Source organism: Cyanistes caeruleus, chromosome 4, assembly GCF_971803275.1.
Source record: "Cyanistes caeruleus chromosome 4, bCyaCae1.hap1.1, whole genome shotgun sequence".
Taxonomy (NCBI): Eukaryota; Metazoa; Chordata; class Aves; order Passeriformes; family Paridae; genus Cyanistes; species Cyanistes caeruleus.
The window spans coordinates 76,255,316-76,278,008 of NC_141704.1; the positions used below are offsets into that span (position 1 = coordinate 76,255,316).

General features: G+C 38.8%; 1 protein-coding gene across 2 annotated transcripts in view; it reads right to left on the reverse strand.

Moving 5' to 3' along the window:
• Positions 1–22,693, reverse strand: part of ATXN10 (ataxin 10) — a 96,811-nt gene that overhangs the window by 54,665 nt on the left and 19,453 nt on the right. For both annotated transcript variants that reach the window (XM_086885932.1, XM_023919078.2), the window contains 3 exons: positions 16,292–16,388; positions 15,250–15,414; positions 2,401–2,481 (listed from right to left, as the gene is read on the reverse strand). In XM_086885932.1, the coding sequence (XP_086742058.1) occupies positions 2,401–2,481; positions 15,250–15,414; positions 16,292–16,388 (343 nt within the window). The remainder of the gene's footprint in view (positions 1–2,400; positions 2,482–15,249; positions 15,415–16,291; positions 16,389–22,693) is intronic.

A 22,693-nucleotide genomic window follows, 5' to 3' on the forward strand; every position in this document is an offset into this window, starting at 1 on the left:
ATGCAAACCAGGCTTTTTCTAAATACTTCTGCCAAATACCTGCACACAGGTGCAGGAAAATCTCAAATCTGGCAAAAAAATTAAGAATCTATATTCCTTTAGCTCAATGGCTGTATCCTTCTACAATAATCCCTTCCAGAGAACCAGCATTGTCACAACATGCATTTCTCCAGGTCAGACTAACACTGAAAACCTGATCACATTAACACAGGATTCATTTCAGGTCATTTGCACACTCAGACATGCAACACATTAAATTTGTTAGGAGAATGAAAGTTGTCCAGAAGTCAGGAATTTTATTTTAATTAAAAATTCAAATTCCTGATCTACTTGTATAAGAACTGCTTTGAGGCAGGCCCTATGGCCACTGGGACACAAATGCACTGGATTTCAACTGCAGGAAATACTTTGAATAGTGCAAATACTGTGAATAGTGCAAATAACTGAGGTTACATAGCCACATACACTCTGGGCATCACAGGCAACTGCCAGCTTTGGGAGTCACCACTAATGGGCATACTCAAACTTCCTTGGCACAGCTAATTTCATTTGAGCAAACACATTTAAACTACCTGTATTTAATGTGCATGACAGAGGGCACTGTAACTGAGGGCTACCATATATTCATGAGCTCCAACTGCCTTCCCCAGACAACTCAATGGACATCTCTCCATTCTACATTTATAGCACTTGGTCAGTTTCACTGGACACCCAACATGAGAATGCTTGTGGTGAAGACTCCTCATCTCTTTTTGAAACAATGAATTCCCTATGCTTTGGGGTTTATGGCTACTTTTTTCTCCAGTTCATGACAGTCAAAATGTTTGTATCTGAATTGGATTTGTCTTTTCATATTTCTCAAAAGAATGCATTCTTAAATACACTAACACTACCTAGGAAGATGCCAGGGAGGATATTCATCTATAGCTTGGATGCAAAAAGATTATTTCTACAGCACTTCCATATGTTTGTCAGTAAACAAAGCACTGCCCAATTCATAAATGTACTGTGATTATGTCTTTGAAAAACTTAATGGAGTTGACCAGAAGAACTCTTGGGATTAATAATAAATTCAGCAGATATGCTCTAAATAGTGATCTCACCTGTGATCATCTATGTCATGTCTACACAAAAAGCCTTTGAGGTGAGGGTGATCATCAGATATGATCATCTGTAGTATGCTGAGACCTTTCGAGAAACTGGTTACACTTACTGCTTTTAGTACAACCGAACATCATAAACAGCTCTGGCTATCCTCAAAGGCATTACAGAGATGTGCAAACTACCATTCATGACATTCCCCGGAAGAAAATTCAATCTAGTTCATTCACTTAAAACAGTTACACGGCACCTACCTCCTGGTGTATTAAACACACAGCTCAGATTTGTTCCCACTTGGTTATCCTGAATTATGGAGGAAAACAGTATCTCCCTCCTTACCATTCCCACCCTATACCATCCTCATACAAGAATGTATTTTATTTATGGTTCAAACCTATTGCATATTCTTTCTTTGTCTGATAACCTTTCAGTAACCTCCAATGAACCCTCACCTGTGGTAACACTAGAAACAAAACACAGGAAAAAACGCAATGGCACTGTTTTATTTAGTGCTTTTTCACCTGCAAAAACTAGAGAGGAACTTCTGCAGCTTCCCTGGGTGGATGTAGAACAATATAGGCACATTAAACACATAAATGAGACCACAAAATCTTCAAACAGTTGGAGGAGCTGTAGAATTCTAGCAGTGTTTCCCAAATTTGATTGTCTTAACAAAATATTTTTTTAATCTTCCTTAATTCTCTATTAAAGCAATGAACATTTTCCTGTTATAACAGTGGCCATTTCCCATCAATTCAGCACATACTTACTCGAATAGCTATCAATGCTTCTTCAAGGTGAAGATTTGTTGAAGCTTTTCAACAGTAGAAATATTAAAGATTAAGTAATCACAGGCATCTGCTCATCTATGTTTTTTGTAGGTTCTGCTAACCTGTATGAGACACACTTCCATCTTTCTTAAAGGCTTCCTCTTAATTTCTTGATATATCAACAGAAGTATGATGAGCTAAGGACATTTCTAATCGAGCTGTAAAACTCTGCAGGGTGTGGCACTCTTATGAAATCAAGACCCAGGCATGAAATCCTTTCCTTTTTTGTGTGTGAAGTATTTCTTTACCGAGTAATGGCGCCAACCTGAATTCTGCAACCCTACATAAATCACTGCCAGTTGTGGCTAAGCTGTAATGTTAACCAACCAATTTAAAACCATTACTGACATAGAAACATGTATTTAGAGATTTTGTGCCAACTATGAAACCACACAGTTTTTCAATCATGTGAACAGGATACTCTATATGGAATGCTAAATAATAAAAGCCACATTGGTTTTGGGGTTACCTTTCTTGATTGCTCAGTTTGGCATAGAGGGCTTTTACCAGCTCTGGACATTTCAGCAAATGTTCTGTAACAATCAGGAACCTAAAGGAAAAGAAAAAGAAAGTCTTACTAGTGCCGTAAAAGCAGTATACAGATTTACTCCAATATTGCTGATTAGTTTTACTTGTAGATGAACAAGTGTGTTGTGCTTTTGGTCCTACTCACTAATAGATACAAGTTGGCACAAAGTAATTGCACTGTCCTGCAGTTTTTTTCCCTAACATTGCAATGACCATATCTCATCAGTTCAGCACACTTTTACTCACTTGTTTGAAGGAAAGATGGCTGGAGTCTTAGACCAGTTATACACATCACAATTCAAACAATGAAACACTCATCCAATGGTTTAGTCATCTAAGCAAAAACCCAAAGTTCAAATTTGAAAATTATTATTCTATTGATCACAACACTGTCTTTAAGCCCAAACAGTCAAAAAAGTGCCCAAATTATATAATTATTTTTCTTTAAAAAGGGCAATCTGACAAAGCACCAAAGCAAATGAGAACTTCTTTGTCAGATGCAAGGCAGCAAGGTACTTTTCTCAACTTCAAAAGCATACCCTCCTTGTATAATAGAAACCTAAGCTGATAACCAATTTTAAGTCCTTGCTTTACAAGGCACATAAATATAAGCACATAGAGTCTCATATTCTGGAAGGGACACACAAAGATCATTGAGTTCAACTCCTGTCCCTGCACAAGACACCCCCAACTTTAACACAAGGATCTTGCCAGTCAAAACACAGTGAAGTATATTCTGCAGTAAATTATCAAGCTTTTCTCTTCCTTTCACCGCCTTCCCTTTCTCACACTATATTCGGGATTTCTGAAATACAAGAAGACCAACAGAAGTTGACAAACCGACCACTGGTTCCCTCTTCACCAAAATGTTGCAATGATACTAACTTTCCAGGAAAAAGAGTGTCTTTAAAAAAACAATCTATCCAAAACTGGCAACGGCTCATTCTTTCTTCTTAATTCTTTCTCTAGAAAATATGGTCAGCCTTGTCCTTGTGCTAATGCCAATATTTACACCATTTGCTTTCCTAAGCACCATCCACAGCAGTCCACAGCAGGTAACAGTCATTTAATTTCAACCCACACTCATACTCCCAGCATTATGGGAAAAAAACAAAGTGGGTAAAAGTATTTACCTCCTCATATCACATCCCCAGGAGCACTACCAGTGGCATTTATGCTGCATAGGTACACACAAACTCAACGATGCATTTTTAAAGTAGCATGTCTAGGCTACAATAACTGCAAGTTGAGTCTCAGAGTATCTTCTGAGCTGATGAAGCTACAGAAAAAGAACAGCTAAAATAATATTAAAACCAAACAATTTCAATTTTCCCTCCACCTCCTCCCTAGTTTTCCCTTTGCTGACAGCCTTTATTTTGCATAGCCATAGCCTATTACATAGCTAATAAGAAGATCATAACGAAGCCTTCCAGCTGCAATAAAGTATTTTTTGGACAAGTACTCAATGCCAATTGGGCTAATAGAAGAATAAGAGTTCCAAAGGATTAATAGCTATTATATTTCTAATTGTAACTTGGACTTATCCAGCATCTGGTCCAGTTACTGAAAACTCAACATTTCTAAGAGGGCAAGGAAGAAAAACTATTTTCTACTGCATTTCTTTTTTACTGATATTTGCACATTCATTCATGAAAAAAATATGCAGAGGTCTAAGGAATCATCAGCTTAAAACCAGCCTGCTGAGGAGTGTAACGCTGATCAAAGAGTTTTTCAATACAAATTTCAAAAAACACGAAGACTCACTCTAAGTCAGCAGCACAAACGTATCCAACTGAGCTGTGCAGACTCAGCTGTAACACCCAAGTCAAGCCATCAGCAGGGCAGTCAAGGGCAACTCTTCCACAGTTACTGAACTAACTCTCAGCTATCCATAGTTAAACCTTCAGTATTGTCACAACTAACTTCATTTTCCATGGACTTAAGTACAACCACAAACTTTTGTGTGGACCTGGAGAAGAAAATAGCACAGATCAGTGCTGTGCAGAACTTGGCCTAAGAACGTACAAATTTCAGCTGATAATGTAGTAGAGTATAAAGTATATAAACAGAGATAAGAAAAAAGACGTGAAAAACCTTGAAGCCCAATTTTTCTACTTTGAAACTGAGGCTATTTAATTTAAAGCTTAATTTTCATGTTTAAGACTGTGTTGAGGAAACTACTCTCTTGATTATTTGTCTTGTAATTAAAAAGTGATCAATAATTATCACAGAAAAAGATCTACTGCTACTAGGTTCATGTTCCTGATCACTACTGCAAAGTGGAAGGACCATAGTTCAACTATTACTTGGGTCTGTGCTCCTATATTCTCTCACACACATATTGTACATTCTGTGGACTAGACCTCTACTGCTTGAGGAGCTTGGAGTATTTTAGACTAAAATTTCTTATTCTTACCTTCTGGTTTCATGATGTGATGCAACACCTCAGAAAACAAAAAGCTCTGGCTGTCCCATCACTGGAAGCATCAAAAGCCAGGATGGACAGGGATTGGAGCAACCTGGGATAGTGGAAGGTGTCTCTGGGGAAAGGGTGGAAGGAGATGGGCTTTAAGATCCATTCCAACCCAAACCAGTCTGTGATTCTATAAAGTATCTGCTTCTGTATTTAAGTGTCCCTTTTACCTTATCCACTTTCTGCGTTACTGCACCATTGTGCTGGTCTTGCATTAACTGACATTTGGTGAGAACAGAAGAAGCTACTCATGGAAATGATTTTTCTTACAGAAGCTGCTAAGAGCTTCCTCTGTGCTTAGCAAAAACCAATAGCTGGCTAGATCTGAGAATTGACATCCTATTAAACCATTTAGAAGGTAAGTCTGCCTCTGGGAGATGCACATCTTAAAGATGCCAAGCCCAGGAAGCTCTCTCTTGCTTCCAGCCTTGAAGCGGTAATGAGGTGCCAGTTGGACTGGCCCTGCTCCGCTGTGGCCTGCATGGCCTGGAAGGGCTGGGCTGGACCCCAGCGGCTCCCAGGTGGGGGATGTGAGGCTGTGGGTCCTGGCTGAGGCTGGGCCACGACTGCCAACATCTTCCCGACACTAAGCCCTGCCCCACTGACGGCCTGCACCAGGCTGGGGTACACTGGGCCCCGGGAGTGGCTACAGGCAGGGCCAGGCCCCCTCTGCCATGGCCCGGCGGGGGCGAGAGACCAGCCATGCAGCCAGAGCGGCCACCACCGTTCTGGCCAGGCCCCCTGAGATCTTGGCACAGCCCCAGCACAGCCTGAAATCCATCACCGTGACTGCTTCAGCCACTGCCCAGCAGAAACCATCATGACCATCCGCAGGCCTGGGTGAGGTGTTAACTCTTTCAGTGCACAGATGAGACCTGCAGACCTCGATCCTCTCTCGAGTGAGAGAAAAGGACAGAGTGAAGACATGTAGAGGATAACATGAAGACACCAAGGTCAGTAAAGAAGGAGTCAAGTCCCAGATAGAAGTAGAATGAGGAGGTGCCTTAGTATTGGGCTGGAAGTTCTTTTGGTAAGGCCATGGAGATGGACTGTGATACACAAGAATATTCCCTTCAATTCATGAAAGAGTATGGGGGGATGGAGTGTTCAAACTGTAGATGTGAGCAGAGGCATCCATAATAAAGCAAAGCAGATGTTGAAGTAGCTGTGGTCCCATGAGAAGCTTGAACAGAGACAGAGATGAGGGTGATGAAGACCCTTTTGCCCCCAGGGAAAGAAGAAGACCTCTGTTCCTAGAGATGAAGATGATCTCAGAGATAGATGGAAAGAACCTTTGCTTTTTTAGCAGCTCATCCTTAAAATAATACCCCATAAGTTGACATGGCCCATGAACTCAGCTGTGGGAAGGCTGTGAAAGACGGGAGAAACTTCAGGATTGCAGATTTTCCAGGCAGCAGCTATTTATGGAAATTAAAAAGCCACAAGAGAACTGTTTCTTGTGGAGAAGTCTCCATGGCATGGCCAGAGAAATTCCTCTCCCTACAAGAACTGATGAAAGACTATTGTAGATGTGATAACTGATTGAAAATCCCAGGTTTTGTCCCTACATTGTCAGTTGGGAAAGAAAAGAAGCTGTGGAGAGGGGAGGAGAAGTGTTCTGAAGGTTTTATTCTGATTCTTACTATTTTTTTAGTTTTGTTCATAAAGTTTTCTTTATGCCTTCTAAGTTTTGAGCCTGCTTTGCCCTCCCTCTTAATTCATATCTCACAGCAGGAAATGAGTAAATAATTCTAGTAGGTGCACTGGCGATTTTAGCCAGCGCTAAACCCGTTACAATAATGAAGAACAGAGCACGAGTATCATCACCAAGAGAAAACAGAAGAATTAATAGTGGAGTAAAGCACTTCCAACTCCTTCACCATGCCCAGAAATTCTGGAGGTAGCTAAGCAAGGATGCAGCACATTCAGTATACTATCTTTAGTCCTGTCAGCTTTCCTGTTTTTCATTTGTGGCATGGGAAAAGAAGAGGAAAAGTAAGATAATCCACAATTCTGAAATATAGGATATTCAGTTTTGGGTTACTGACTGAACATGGCATTTCAAATGCACACAAAAGGCTTTGGTAGGAGACTTAAACTCTCTTTGGGGGCCCACAGTAGAACCACTGGAATAAACTGAAGACCACTGTAATTTAGTGAAGGAAATGGTGAAAATTAAAGCTGTTATGCAAGCGTAACACAGTAACAAATGAACAGTGTTAAATATGCCAATTTTCTCAACTCTTTAAAAATTGTTTGGCTAAAATCCTAAAAAAATCAAATGCTTCTATAGTAGATAAATGCAGGAGGAGATGTTCAAAGACTTTATAACAGCACAAGGGCTGTATTGTACCAAACTGAAGCTCAGAAGCAGCCAAGACAAAGTGGTACAAGCTACATTTGCACTCAGTATATTCCAGATGGCCACTAAGCTTGCTCCAATCAAAGCTGGGTGTAAGCAATCAACTTTACCATCAAATGTCATGCTCCGTATTAAGTTGATTTTATCCCATTAGCAAATTTAGGGAACAGTTTCCTCAGTCTCAGAAAAAGAGGACGACAACCCCATGTATGTTTTCCAAGTACAAAGAACAAGACATGGCAATTCTCTACTTAATCAGCAATCTTCTTTTCCAATCTCAAAACCAAAAGCATTTTTCATCAGTACATTACTACAGTAATGCCACTCTATCCAAAATATTTAGTAAGAACTAAATAGCTATCTTTTTACTGTAATTTAACAAACAAATGTAATAAATCATCCACATTTTGAAGAAAAGTAAAGAAGAAAACTCAGTTACTTTCAGCCAACTTTCAAACTTTTATCACCAGCCTTTTTAGATGCTAAAAAAGCAATATGCCTCATGAGAAATTATTTGGAATCAAAACATATTTTAGAAGCAGAAGCATATTTAATCCTTGCATAAGAATAGAAGAAACCTACCAAAACCATTTAAATAAACAATTACAAGTATAAAGCTATTTAATAACAAATGGAATGTGTGCTGTCATAAAATCACTAGGAAAGAGGTAATTCACCCCATTCCCACACCAGCATTTCTAGCTCTGAAGGAGAATATAGAAACACATTTTCATATTTAAGCCTTGGTCCTAGTGTCAAGCATCACAATACTCCTCTCCTGTGCTGAGCCAAGCACAACAGTGAACATCCTTCCATCTTCCAAAGGCACTCCCACAATGAAAGCATCCTTCCTACTGGACATGATAGCCCCCACCAAGTAAACTGAGGTCTAGAAGACTAAATTCAAATTATGTGCAGTATTTCACTGATTCAGGAGACACTCAGACTCAATTTGACAGCTTTGACAGCTACATCTGAAAGGCACTAAGGAGAGATTAAATGTAACTTATATGTAGAATTGAATTAATTTTTTTCTGAAGAGCTACCAAGAAATAAATGAAAGATGATTAGCAATGGCTAATAGCACTTCCTGCTTCTCTCAACAATATACACAAGAAGAGGTGACAAGATAATTCAGTTTATGAGGCTGAGCTTTGAAAGATTGAGGAAATCTGTGCCAATTCACTGCTACTGCAAACAGAAAGTAGAAGTTAGTCATATCTCTAAAATTAAGGAAACTTTTCCAAGTGTCGGTACTATTTAAAACCACAGCTGAACTTGGAACCTGCCATATAACTCCAACTTTCCTGGAATTAAAAAAATAATTACTTTCTGGAGAGCAGAAGAAGGGGGTGGAGGACATCCTAAACTGTCCAACAGAAGAAACTGAGTTGCCAGCCCAATGAAAAAAAAAGGTTCTTCACCACACACACACACCAATTCAGCAAAAAGAGCAGTACTGAAGAGTTCTATCCTTGCCTTTAAATCTGTGCCCATAGGCAAAGACTCCTTGCCACAGGAGTACCAGTTTTTGTCCACACATCTTTCCATAAGCCAGGAAAAAAACCCAAAGGCAAAAGATTGGGGAGCTGTAGCCCCACATCCTAATCTTTACAGTAATCATTTAGCTGTGATTTCAAAAAAGAAAGTGGATGTTCAGCAAAACTTACTTCAATGCCAAACAGCTGACCACACTCCTAGTATCATTTTTCTGAAAGACAAAAGGCACATTATGTCTCTTATTTTAAAATGGAAGATTTTTGCTCTTTGCTCTTCAGGAATCAAAAATACAACCTATTTTTCCTGTCCATATTAGGACCGGACTGCCCCATGCACACACTTGGAAAAACTGATCACACAAGTTATACTCTCATCTCTGATGGAGCCACCAAGGTATTTCTAAAATAAACAGCTTTTAGAACACACATTGATCTTGGTTAAGATAAATTATAATGTAATTTTTGTACTACTTTTTCCTAATTATTTTAAAATACACATATTTTTCCAGGTTCACGTTCTAAAATAGATCGCATGTGGCATTCTCTGTTGGTTTCTCTTCTAAATACTGTACCTTCTACACTGTGTGAGTCACTTTGCTCCTGATTAATACAAACCCAAGAGGGAGTAGATTTGGAAGAATATGACAACACAGAGAAACAACTTCTGAAAGGCTACACAATTTTCCAGAGCCAAAGGCTCTCTGCATATGTTTAGGAAAAGCTATTGTTGAAAAAATAAGATAGAGCATTTCTCTCTGCATGGAGAGAAATGCATGGGAGTTTGTAACAGAGGGCTCTTCAGACCTTAGTAATATTAACACAGAAACAGAGTAAAAATTACATTTCAGTTACTGAACAGTTACACTTAGTCATATTCCAGCTTTGTTTCTTAAAGGATGGGTACGTCCAGTTTCCTGACAGCATCCTTTGGTAGGAAGTGGCTGCTGAAAGCACGCAGCACCAGAACAAGAATCAGCTTATGGAGCAGGTTTGCTTATGTGTTTAGGATATTTAAACATTAACACATTTAAACTGTTGGAGCAAGTCCAGAGGAGGCCACAAAGTTGGTAAATTGACTGAAGCACTTCCCTTATGGAGACAGGATAACAAGAGTTAGTGTTGTTCAGCCTGGACAAGAGGTTATATGGAGACCTCAGAGCACTTTCCAGTATCTGAAAGGGTTACAGGGAAGCTGGAGAGGGACTTTCATCAGAATCTGTAGCCATTAGACAAGGGAGAAAGGATGTAAACCGATAGAGAGTAGGTTTAGATTACATACAGAGAAGAAATTCCTCCTATGAAGGTGGTGAGGCCCTGGCACAGGCTGCCCAGGGAAGCTCTGGCTGTCCCATCCCTGGAAGTGTTCAAGGCCAGGCTTGACAGAGCTTGGGGCAACCTGGGATATCAATGCCCATGACATTGATACTGAAATCAGCCCAATAGAAATGTTCTCACACAGTTTGAGTATTAGAAAGCAGGCATTCTTCATGGCAGCACTGGGCACCCTTCTTTCAGCTAAGTGCCCTGATCATCAGGTGAACAGAATTTTTATCACACACTGATTACATATTCATGAGCAACTTCCTTGACTTTCTTTGACACAGTCACATCCCTATTTGGAAATCCTTATATGGCTCTTTGGGTAACTCCCCTTCAACATCCAGTGTCCTTTTTAGGTGGCTGCTCCTTGACTCCCCCACTTGTGAGTAAGTGCAATATCATTGTTTTGCATAACTTCCACATTGTCAGCTTTGCAGAGCTGAACTGGTATCCTGCTTATATTTTGCATTAATTCTTTTTTGTCTGCTTCTCCAAGGCCACATTTTTTCCTTTATTTGTTAAGTACAAAATATTGTTCTGTTCTGCTATTCTTATCAAGTGAGTAAAATGCTGTTCAGTTCTACTGTCCTGACCAGCAGGAATTTGGAACTGGATGAGCTTTAAGGCCCCTTCCAACACAAACTATCCTACGATTCTTTATGTTCAACTCAGTACATCAATAGTCCAGAATTAAATTTGTGTGTAATTAGAGATATTTTGGAAATATGGAAGATACACAGAAAATAAATTACTGTCACACAAGGACTTGAAAACCATGCTCATCTCTTTGAACAGAAATAGAAGATGGAAGAGAGGGATGGAAGAAGGAGACCCAAAAGAGCCAAGAGTTTAGGAGACAAATCTGCTGCTGTTTAGGAACAGATCAAAAAGAACTAAGCAACACTAAAAGAAAAGGGAAATAAATGATTGCAAGAAGGTGGAAACAACTGAACTGAGAAATTTTAAAGACTTTGTGCGTGGAAGCATTTTGGAGGGAATGCTAACCCATAACCATGATCTTGAGCAGATCAGACTAGAAGAAACCTGTCCTGAAAGGTGAAGTCTGCATTAAAGACCAAAATTTCAGGACTAGAGTTAGGAGAGGAATGGTCCCTGATGCACCAGGCTGGAGCAGCATGCCTTCCACCATGGTTAAGTGGTGTTAATTCCTGAGCTAAAAGCTCAGGCAGTAGCTCACTTTGCGAAGAACAGCATGTTGTCTAGAAGACAACTGCACAGCAAATAACTGTTGAGGAGATAGGATCAGTTAATTAGGGTATGTCAGAAATCAGATCCAAGAAAGGAACCAAACTTGTTTCTGCAGAGTTAGTGACTTTGCAAAGACTTACTCTTTGAAGTACTTTCTGTAACATCATACACCTTGCAGCTTTCCAAAGCAGCAAGCTCTGGGCACTATCCACAAGCCCAGCTACAAAGGTGTTTCAGGTACCAGCCAGTCAGACAAATATTTTTAAACACCTCAGCTGGAGATATATACCATCTGCTTCCTCAGATCATTGCTCTTGAGAGTCAGACCAGCAGCAGCAACCTCAGATGAGCTCCCAGCATTCAAGATACAGGACTGCTAGCCTGACACCAGTTCAGGAGCTGTACTGAATAGAAGTTTAGTGGCAGTGTAAAAATACATTGTCTAATATATGTTAATATTATTTTAATATGCCATTCAACATCTAACATTAAAAATGTAAATCAATAATTTGCAATATGTAATGCATATGTAAATCAAATTGTAATGCAATATGTAAATCATTCTGGAGCTGTTGAGAAGATCAAGCTTCTAAAAGAGAAAGAGAAGGATATACCAGTTCTTAAATCATTAGTGTATTTATTGAATGTGTGTATTACTTTCTCCAGCTTCGCAGATTTCAGAGATAGAAGAATTTCTGAGGCTGACAAGTAACCACAAGCTTAATGAAGTGAGCCTTCAGACCGTCTGATCTGAAGAAACATGATCAAAGAAGAACTGAACACAAAATTTGACCGGGGCATTTCTTATAAAACTGACTTCCTCTTTTATTAACTATTTCTTAGCTCACAGCACACCACAAAAATACCTAACAGAATGTGTATCACTCGAGAAACACACTTAGTTGTGTATCACAGCACAACTTAGTTGTGTATCTTGTTCTTTCAAGTTCTAAGGCAACTTTTTGTTCTGTTGTCAATCTACAAACACATTTTAAAGCTGCATCAGAGCTTAGTCTAGAAATTCCACTATGCTGATCTGAAAAACAGCTCTTTGTTTCAAAAACTGCTTAGGAAGTGAATGACTTGGCTTTCCATCATTGATTAGAATCAGAAGTTGCTGAACTGAGATCTTATCTCCTATGACCCACCCCTCCCAGGAAGCAGAGCCAACACCCCAAACATTCCCTCTTTCCTAACCCAAAATTTTAGCCTTCTACCAAATGTCTTGTGACTCAAGTAGGCAAAAGTGACAGGAAAATTCCAGAAAGTTTCATCCAGCCTTTAAAGACCCTTCCTCTGCTCTCTCTAACTGGGAGAGGAGTTTATGGCAGACAGAAGAAAAGTTATGCCACCAACTGCTGCCTCTAAAAAAGATGCTCTGAGGAACTGCTCAGAACAATCTCAGCTTTCCTCAGATAGAAACTATCTACAGAACTGCTGTGGAAGAGACAAAAAGCATCACACTTGGAAAGAGGTTCCTCCTGAACTTTTCCTAAGGACTTTTCCAACTTGAAGATGGGAAACTGGACTCTACACATGAATATAGGATTATTAACAGAGAAAGAACAGTCAGCTCATCAAAATAAGACTTGAAAGGTGTGCTTGCATTCCTATGATGGGTGAGGAATAGAGAACCCAACATGTGCTAGCTGAATGGAGTAATGAGGACTCCATGGGAGAGATTACATTTCAGCCAATGGCCTGGATATCCTCTCTGTCCTAACAGAATTCATGGCAGCAACTGCAAAAACAGTTTGAGCATCATAGTTGTTCACTTGTGGAATGCATTGGATACTGTCTTAGAGAAATGTTAATTTCACGAAGTTCAATGCACAATAAAAGCAAATGAAATAATGAACAGATGATCTGCTTATGACCAAAACATACCTAGTTATTCAAATAAAGAGTTCCAAGACTTAAAAGCAGAAACTGACAGCAAGAAAGCCCAGTCAAGAATAAACACACATGTGGCAGTCACTTCTTATTTGTTGTAACACAAAATCAGATGCTCCAGCTCAGAGACAAGAAAGTAGGCAGGAATTATTTTTAACTTCAGGTAAGAACATCTTAATTTCAGTCATTTGTGAGTTAGCAGTGTGCATAACCTCCAAGAATAATCTGTATTTCAGTCCAGCTATATAATACCATAAAATGGTTGCTGTGTACTTTTGCCAGCCATGGCACAAGAGACTCAGATGTTTCCAATAGGACATTGGCTCTCTGCAAATGCCACAGCCATGTAAATTCCTTTTAGCAATCCTACTGGGATGTAGATGTACTTCAGTGAGAGCTGAAGCTAATTGAAGCTGCAAATTTTCAGTGTTAGAGTTTGCCCCTTTTTCATTTCAAGACTACCCTGAAAGAGACAATTTCCCACCCACATCAAACATCCATGGTGGAGATAAGACATTTTCACCATAACATCAACTGAATCTCCTTCACACTAGAGAGATCAGGGAAATGCATCCCTCAGCATTTATTTTGATGCTGCATTTATCTTCAAAACATAATCTGACCACCAAAATTTTGGTAACAGTCAAAACAAATTTCAGTGTATCTTCAACACATAAAAAAAATTAAAGATAATCAGGATAATTATCTGAAAAGCAACACTTTAGTTTTGTCATCTATCAATAACAGATGACAAATTATGTCATCAATTACACATGTCAACATGTATAAAAACTCAGTTTGTCACTTTTGAAACAGCAGTCTCATCGTCTAACCCTAAACTTACAGTTTGCTTTTTAAAAACTATTTTGGTCCAAGCAAATTGCCCTTGCCATTAAAAAAGCTGAGCCACAAACAAATTCTAGGTCATTTCTTTCAGTACAAAAGCAAACTATAAAATGACATTTACTTTTCATTCAGTCATCTTAAGTCTGTGTTACGACTTTCTATATTGCTTCTAAAACACCAAAAATCCTTCATATTTAAATTCTGAATTTAAACACAACCATAAAAAGAATGCTACAAAAACATACAAACAATTTTTTCCTCTTGGAAGACATGATGTAACAATTAGCTGAATGTGCATCCTTGCTATATAAGGCAGCATATTTATCAAAGGCATAACTGATAACAATATTTAGAAGAATGGTCAGTAGTAAAAAATATTGAAGTTCAGAGGGATAAAACCACTGATTAGGTGCCCTAAGTATGAAATGAAGATTCACAAAAAAAGCCATCCCTGTTTTGGTATAAAAATGACTGCATGTTGCAGTAGAAAACTGACGGTGGAGATATGACTGATATGAAGAAGGCTTCAAGCATCAGCACTTTACTGCTCTTAAGAACAACCTTCTATACTATTCATCTTACATATATAACACCTGTGTGCCCTCTCTACCCTTTTGTGATGGGTCAGTACACTGCAGCACTCCATATTTCATTGCGTTCAATATTGTTCACCTGTCTTACACAGTTGTAGCCCATTAGTGATGAGGGTCAGCCACAGCCCCATTCCCAATCACCACAAACTGTGTGCCTACAGAAAATGGTTATGTTAAAAAAGGAAAAAAAGAAAACACAAAAAACCAGGTTTTATGTAGCACTTACAAGCATTAGACAAAAAAGTCCTCCTACCATGACCTGTCTGTCATGCTAGCTTTAAAAAATTCTCCACAAACCAGCACACAAGTATAAATTAGTTTGCATTCTAAAACCCCGTTTCATTGGAAAAAACAAAAACATTTGTTGAGGACAAATTCCTGTGTCCTCAACAAAAAAAGGAGTCTTATTTTAGCAACAATCAAAAGAGTCATTGAAATTACCATGAAAATAATCTCTATTATAAACTACTAATTTTTTACTAGATTTTCATTTACTACTTTGCAGTGTCACAAGTTTAGACATTTTAATACAGTAATTTACACAACAAAACACCTAACTAAGAGGTGTAGAGAAAGAAAATTTAACAGTACATACGACCACTCAGAATCCAACTGTTCCTTGTAGACTCTCAGGACATGAAGAGCCACAGTCAAATTCCCTGGATCCTGCAGTTCTCTCACTCGCTCTGAATTTAGGCAAGTGAACAGGACCATGCAGCAATAAGTGACAATTTTCTCATCACTATATGTCAGGCAAGTCCTTCAAGAGAAAATAAGGAGTTAAGGGCAAGTTAAAATAGACCCTGGAAAAACAGGCTAGTGGCACTGAGCTTGCTGAGTTGTTCTTTGCTGTCTTTTAGAGAACCACAAGTTTGCCACTGCCTAAGAAGGATAGAAGTCACCTGCAAGGAAAAATATCCAACTTACAACAAGGTCAAACTTCATAGAAAGTTTAAAAAAAATCAATGCTAAATTGGAACTGCTTTCTTACGGTAAGGTCTTCCTACTCCTGGTGCTAACAAGTGGGTTCCAAAAACCCATGGAGAATGATTACCAAATTGAATCAAAGTGCCTTTGTAACCAGCTTACTACGAAAAATCTTGCTAAACATAACAATGCTGTCATGTGCCTACACAAAATAGTTTATGTAGTGTTTCCTTACACATATATTATCAAATCCCCAGGAAGATATACTGGTGAGGTTAGGACAGGGACAGGATTGAAAGATTTGAAGATTAAGGAATTTTATAGATTACATATGATCCACCAATACTGACAGATCTGCACAGAGACAGCATAATGAGAAAAGAAAATGCTGTGTTCTTGGAAATGAGTGTAACTACTTGAAAACATGTCTGAAATAAAGCTTATGTTTGAAGATCGTAATTCAAAATAGTTGTCTTCCAGTTTCTGTTTAATGAAATCAATTTACTGTTAGTTTAGAAAGACCAGGTTTTTAAAGGTTCTGACTCCTGCAGTTAACTAACAAAAAACATCTACAGGATATGGTCTCAACCAGCCCATTCTCACCAAAGTTATTTTTCAGAGTTTCTCACAAAGGCACAACTATCATGTACAAGAGCTTTGAATACAACCACAGAAATGACACTAGGAAGAAACCCCGCATCCATGCTTACAAGAAGAGATCTGGGAAAGCACACTTCCAGATGCTATTCTGGGAATCTCCATTTCCTGCAGCAATGTTTCCAAGAAATTGGAGACTACAACGAAGAGCTGAAAGAAATCCAGAAAATATATTAACAAGAATTCAAAGCAACACTAATAAATTTCACAAGAATGACATACTTCAATATTCTAGAAACACGCTGCAGAATCCATCTAAAGGAAGCTTTAGGTGCAGTATTTCACTGCTACTGTACATAAATATTTGGTTTTTCTTTTCTAACACAAATAATTTTACAAAATATTTTAGAATTACACCCAAAACTTGTCTGAGTATTACACACAGGCTACTAGTGACTACAAGAACTGATAGGTCCATGCTTCTCACATTATATTCTGGTTAACTGGACAAATGATTAGTCTGTTATGATATGCTCAATACCTTGTATCCCAGAATTTCTATCCCAGAAAGTGAAAGCCAGCTCTCCAAATAGCTCTGCCTCCATTTTTGACACTGAATTTAACACGGCCAATTTCTACTCTTGCTCCAAAGGATTTATTTTAGCCTCCTCTCAATACAGATTTAAAACATTTCACCACACAGGTTAATATCCTAGACCAGCCACCAAAAGGTGTAAATTTTAAAAAAAAATTGCATGTTTTCAATAGCATGAACCCAAAGACTTCATGAAATTAAAACACTTTTTTGTCCTTATCAACAACTCTCAATAGCCTGGCCCTTATAAGTTGTCAAAGAAACTTGAAATTAAATGTTCAAATTCAGTTTAACAGATAGTACAAACAACAGCCTAATACATATGGAGGTGGCTAACACTGCCAGGTTCTGCAAATCTAAAATTAGGTCTCTTAGAAAGGTGCCGTGCTGCTGTGCCAGCTGGCAGCCAGATTTCCTACACAGGTCTGGGCATATGTCCTCTTGAGAACAAGAAAGCAAGTCTAAGAAGTGGTCACTTTGGCTCAGAAAAAAGTAACTTTTTAAGATACATATATATATATATATTTAAGCCCAAAATATGTATGTATTCTCTATAACGCATCTTGAATTATATTCTCCTCTAGTTCTTAAGACCCCTGTTCTCTCCCCCTGCACATCTGCACTGGTTTAATTATTTTCTGCCCATCATTGTGCTTCCGTTTCTCCCACTCATCTGGTTCCCACCCTGCTGACTAAGGAGTTGCTGAAGGACAGCAAGCATGGGCATGCCAGCAGACATTTTATGGAAATACTTCCCTGCTAGAAAAAAATAACGAGGCAGTAAATCCTAGAAACAGGGTATTACCTCCCTTCATGAATTTCTTACCTATACAGCAATGAGAAAGGTCTCCCAAAGAAACATTAGGCTGGTTGACTATATTCCAATCTTTTCCTGAAATTTGCTTGGCTTTTTTCAGCTATCAATTACACCTTGGTTATTCAAGATTAGTCTGTCCTAAAAATTCTACAGACCAAGGAAAAAAGTTCAAGATCTTGTAAAGTTACCATTCTTACTGTAACAAAGATTAAATGCCATGAACCCATTTACAGTACAGTAATAAATAGCTACAATTTCTCCATTAATCACACAGTGGACTCTCAATATTTGTGAAACCAACCAACACTGCACTTGTCCAGCAGTGATGTACTGAACAAAGAAGGAAGATACAGAAAAAGGTGACAATTCTGTGGATGCATCCATGGCAAAAAACAGTTTCACCACTAAGTGCTTGTTCTTAACAAGTAAGAGTTAAGATTTTTCTTTTAATTAGAGAACACAAATCAATACATGGGCAAGTGGATATTCCGTAAGACAGAGCCTATCTCCTCTACCCACCTAAGCAGAGAAAGAGGATGCCTTGATAATACAACATATAAGTAACCTCACATGATTGAGATTATCAGCAATTCGGAAGATGTGATTCTACAAATGGAAATTAGCACCCAAGCAGCTGAGCAAAGCCCAGAGTCCAGGTCACACACCATGTCCAGCAGTCACAGATAGAAAAACACAGATGAAGAGGCAAAAACAGCATGAAAAGTCACCACAACACACCTAGAGTAACTTATCACAACATGTTCTCAAACACATCACAGCAATATCTGCAGGGTTGTATTTAAAAAAACAAAACATCTCCCCTGGAACTCCACTGGTCTTGGAATACATAAATGTCTCATGCAGTGCTTCTCTCCAAATATAACTCCACATAAAATGTACTAGCCTGGCACCAAGCTACCAAGGGATAGTGAATTTTGATACAAGCATTACAAATTTATACAATGGTATTTATGCTTTAATAAAGAAACTCCCCAAAAATCCAACTAGAGCCATTAATTCACAGCAAGGTATGCGTGTGTTAAAAGATGTAAACACTACAAAAATAAAAGGGAAGTATTGCATTTCAAACGATGAAAATCTTTTCTTAGCATTCAATTTCTGTGTTTTTCTTTTTTTCAATTTCTGTTTTTTCTAGTTTTACCTCTATTAGACTTGACTGGTGCAATATATGATTGATATGCTTGGATATCTGTACAATACAAATACTGCTTTTCTCCTCTAAGAATTTCTTCATCATAAAATCACAGAACCCTTAAGCTTGGAAAAGACCTGTAAGACTATAAAGTCCAACTGTCAACCCAGTGCCATCATGTTTACCACTAAAGCATGTGCTCAATTACCACATCCACACCTTTGTGAATATTTCTAGGATGGTAACTCTACTGCCTCCCTTGGCAGCCCATTCCAATGCCTACCCACGTTTACCATGAAGAAATATGCCCTGATATCTAATGTAAACCTCCCCTGGCAAAATCTGAGGCAATTTCCTTCCATGGCCTTTCCATGTCTTTACACCAAAAGCAAGAAAATGTAGCTGATGATGAAGACAGACTTCCATTCTGCCATCCAATCAATAAGCCATGTGCTTCCTGAAAGGGGGGTGGGGTAAAGGAAAACAAAAAAAGAAGGAGAAAAAAAAAGACAAGACAGTTTCACTTATACCCTTTTTTACAAAGCTGAAAACAACTGTCTTAAACAATTCTGTAGCTATCAGCATGGGCAAATTTAACTTTAAAAAAAGGTTACTCTGTGTGTGGTCAAGTGGAGTATTTTCAACCTGATGGTCAAGCACCATGAAACTGCCTGTACTAAGACGTAACTTCTGAAACACAAATCAGAGCTGAAGAGATCTCTCCTCACAATAACTCCCATAAAAGCTGGTGTTCTTTAACAAATACACAGAGTACATCTTGCTTTCCTTTCACAACCAGTCTGCAACAGCTTAAGGAGATTTTCTAGGTTCTATACAACAGAGCAAAGAGTACAAGCAGAAACACTGACTCTTTACCTAATGAATTCTGGTACCTAAACATTTATCTATATGTAAACTGAACATTTAGTCATTTAAAGCCACCCATGACAAAGGTGAGGGAGATGATACTTGATGGCCCTGTATCAGGATGGTTTAAATAAACTCCAGTAGTTCAGTACCTTCATGATCACAGCTCTCTTTCTTCCTTTCAGCCCTTTATTATCACAGAATAATTCAGCCAGACTCCAGTGCATGCTTTTCATTTAATTATTATATTGACATTGTCTCATTAAACAATTACATTATATGGTCTAAAAGACTACAGTGGCTCATCTGGTCCCATTTCCCTACTCCAGCAGGGCCATCCCAGAGCACACAGCACAGGATTGTGTCCAGAGGGGTCTGGAGTATCTCCAGTGAGGGAGACCCTCCACCCTCTCTGGACAATGCCCAGGGAAGAAGTTCTGCCTCATGTCCAGGTGGAACCTCCTCCGTCTCAGTCCCTGCCCGTTCCTCTGGTGCCACTGCTGGGCCCCAAAGAGCAGAGCCTGATCCCTGCTCTGAGCCCTCCCTGCTCACAGGGACACCCAGGGCTGAGGGCCCCTCCCAGCTGGGACTCCTCTCAAGGCTGGACAGGCCCAGCTCCCTCAGCCTTTCATTTTGAGATGCTTCAATCCAGACAAAGATGTCATTTCACATAGTGCCATTTGCAGAATCAGATTGTGTATCAGATGAAAATTAAAATCTCTGAAGTTCTGAGGACAAAGACTTTAAGCATTAGGATTTTAAAATTCAATACCATGTTTCCTTCTGTTCCACATGGTTACAACAGGAGCCCTCAAATGTGCTCAGCAATCATTTCAAAAAACTTTGACAGCAACTGTAGAGGCTTAAAACAGTCCTAAGAGATCTCCATTCTCTTGATTTGGGTCAGACAACACAGTGATAGTTGCAAGTACTATCACTGTTATTGAGATTGTGAGAGAGTTGTGTGTTCTCTACCTTTATTTGAGTTATAAAACAAACAGAGATGTAAAATAGATCCAACCAAAGCACATACAAAATTGTACAGCATTGCTTGTCAGACTGGAAATATAAGGCTTACAAACTTGCATCTCTCCTAATGCTCTAACCAGTAACATGCAGGAAAAACAGAGCTGCAGTGCCTCCTCTGCACTGGGGCAGACATAAAGCCTATTAAGTCCTGGGACCACACCCCAGGCTTCTGAGAGCCTGCACATTTTAGTCGCCTGTGAGCTGTCACACAAAGCAGCTCTTGCTATTTGTAAACAATGGCAGAATGCTTTATGATAGACTGTGTGTCCTGGGAATATAAAACCTCCAACTCAGCATAAGGTGTAGCTCTCTATTACTATAAAATGTGAGTTTCCACCACTATCATCCGGTCACTGACTTGTTCTCTTGCGGCTGCAAGTTAAAGCAACTTCCAGTCATAAAGAGTTATTTGCCTCTTCACCACCATGAATCATACCACAAATACTGATCAAAATGTATTTTCCTTGGAAAACAGTCTGTCTAGACTACTGAAATTGAATGTACAATACATATATGGGCTCTGTCATTTAATGTTACATTAAAATAGTACCTAGTATTTTATTGCTGTAAATAAAATTACTGTCTAACTACCTTTTATATTTCCACCTTGGTCTTACTGCACTTGCTGCAGTAAGGACCAGTAACCCATTTTTACCATCTGTGGAATACCAAGAATGTTTTGTTTAGTAAGTTTCTGCTCCTTCTCCCCTCCATCTCCTCCACCTTCAAAACAAAGTTGCATTCTTATTTCTTTTTCTTTCCCTTCAGAAGTGCCAGCTCTAATTTTAACAGAACATTATGTGCATTGATTGGACAGGCCTTGTGTTCTTGGAAGACAAATGTCTAGGAAAAATATCAATACTTTGTTCTGACTTAAAGGAGAATTTGACTTAAAGGCAAGTAAATTCTTGCCACACTATTAAAAATGTGGAGTTACAAATAAGTTAGAAGGGATCTGGAAGATCAGCCCACACATCAAATTAGCCTCTAATGCAAATTAAATTCCAATGAGGTCTCATAAAAAGAGATGAAAAAAAACCAACTTACTTGTTCATTTACTAAGAAAAGAGTCAGTTAGACAGACCTCTGGAGATCAGGTTCAAACTGACTCTGATTCATACAGCACTAATAAGGTTTGCTAAATACACTACTAGAACCATTTTCTTTATCTCCTGTTATGTTAATTGCATCATTTCATTTTTAGAAAGTAAACATAAATATGCTCATTTCCTTAACAAATTATCTATTAAAATTCAAAGGCATATGAAATGGGACTCCTGTTACATCCTAGAAGTAGCGAAAACACATGCCTGAGATTAGTGCCCTATATGAAGTAAAACACTTAAGTGCTTGCAGACCTGGGGACTGCCTTTATTAACTTCCTGCAAACATTAGGATGTAAAATCATGTTCTTGAATCAACCCAAAAGCTGAGCCTAAATCTAATGCAATGTCTCTTTAAAGGTCCTGCAGCAGCAAAATCAGCAAGTTTGAAGTACTGGGGAGTCTCCAAATGGGCTTAAACCATGCCAGGAAACAAAGTGGGTGGCCACCCACTATGTACTATTAGTGGTGTCTGCCTGTGAGACACACTCCTCCTAAAAGGTACCTTCTACAGGTCTGGAAAAAAAGAAGAAAAAGTTATTAACACGTAAAGTACTAACCAAGGTCATGAACAAATTTCTCCTATTACTTTTGATAACATACTGTGTATGTTGTTTCGTTTAACCCAAAATTTCCACTGAAGTGCTTATATTTGCCCTCAAAAAGCTGAATGATCTTTTTCTGTAAGTCTGTGAAAAGAATATCAGACTTCCCCCTACTTACTTGTACCATTTATATTCTGTATCTGGCTAATAAATGGACCACAGTCCTTTTGGAATACAGAATAACAAGCAAACTTACACTTGGTATTTTTACTTGCATATCCACATTAACGTACAGCAACAGTTTTAGCATCAACCTTTTTTGGGCATTATCATTTCATTTAATACCTGTAAAGGCAGCTTACCTCTTCTCATTGCCATGTAATGGTCCCTTCTGTACCACATGTGG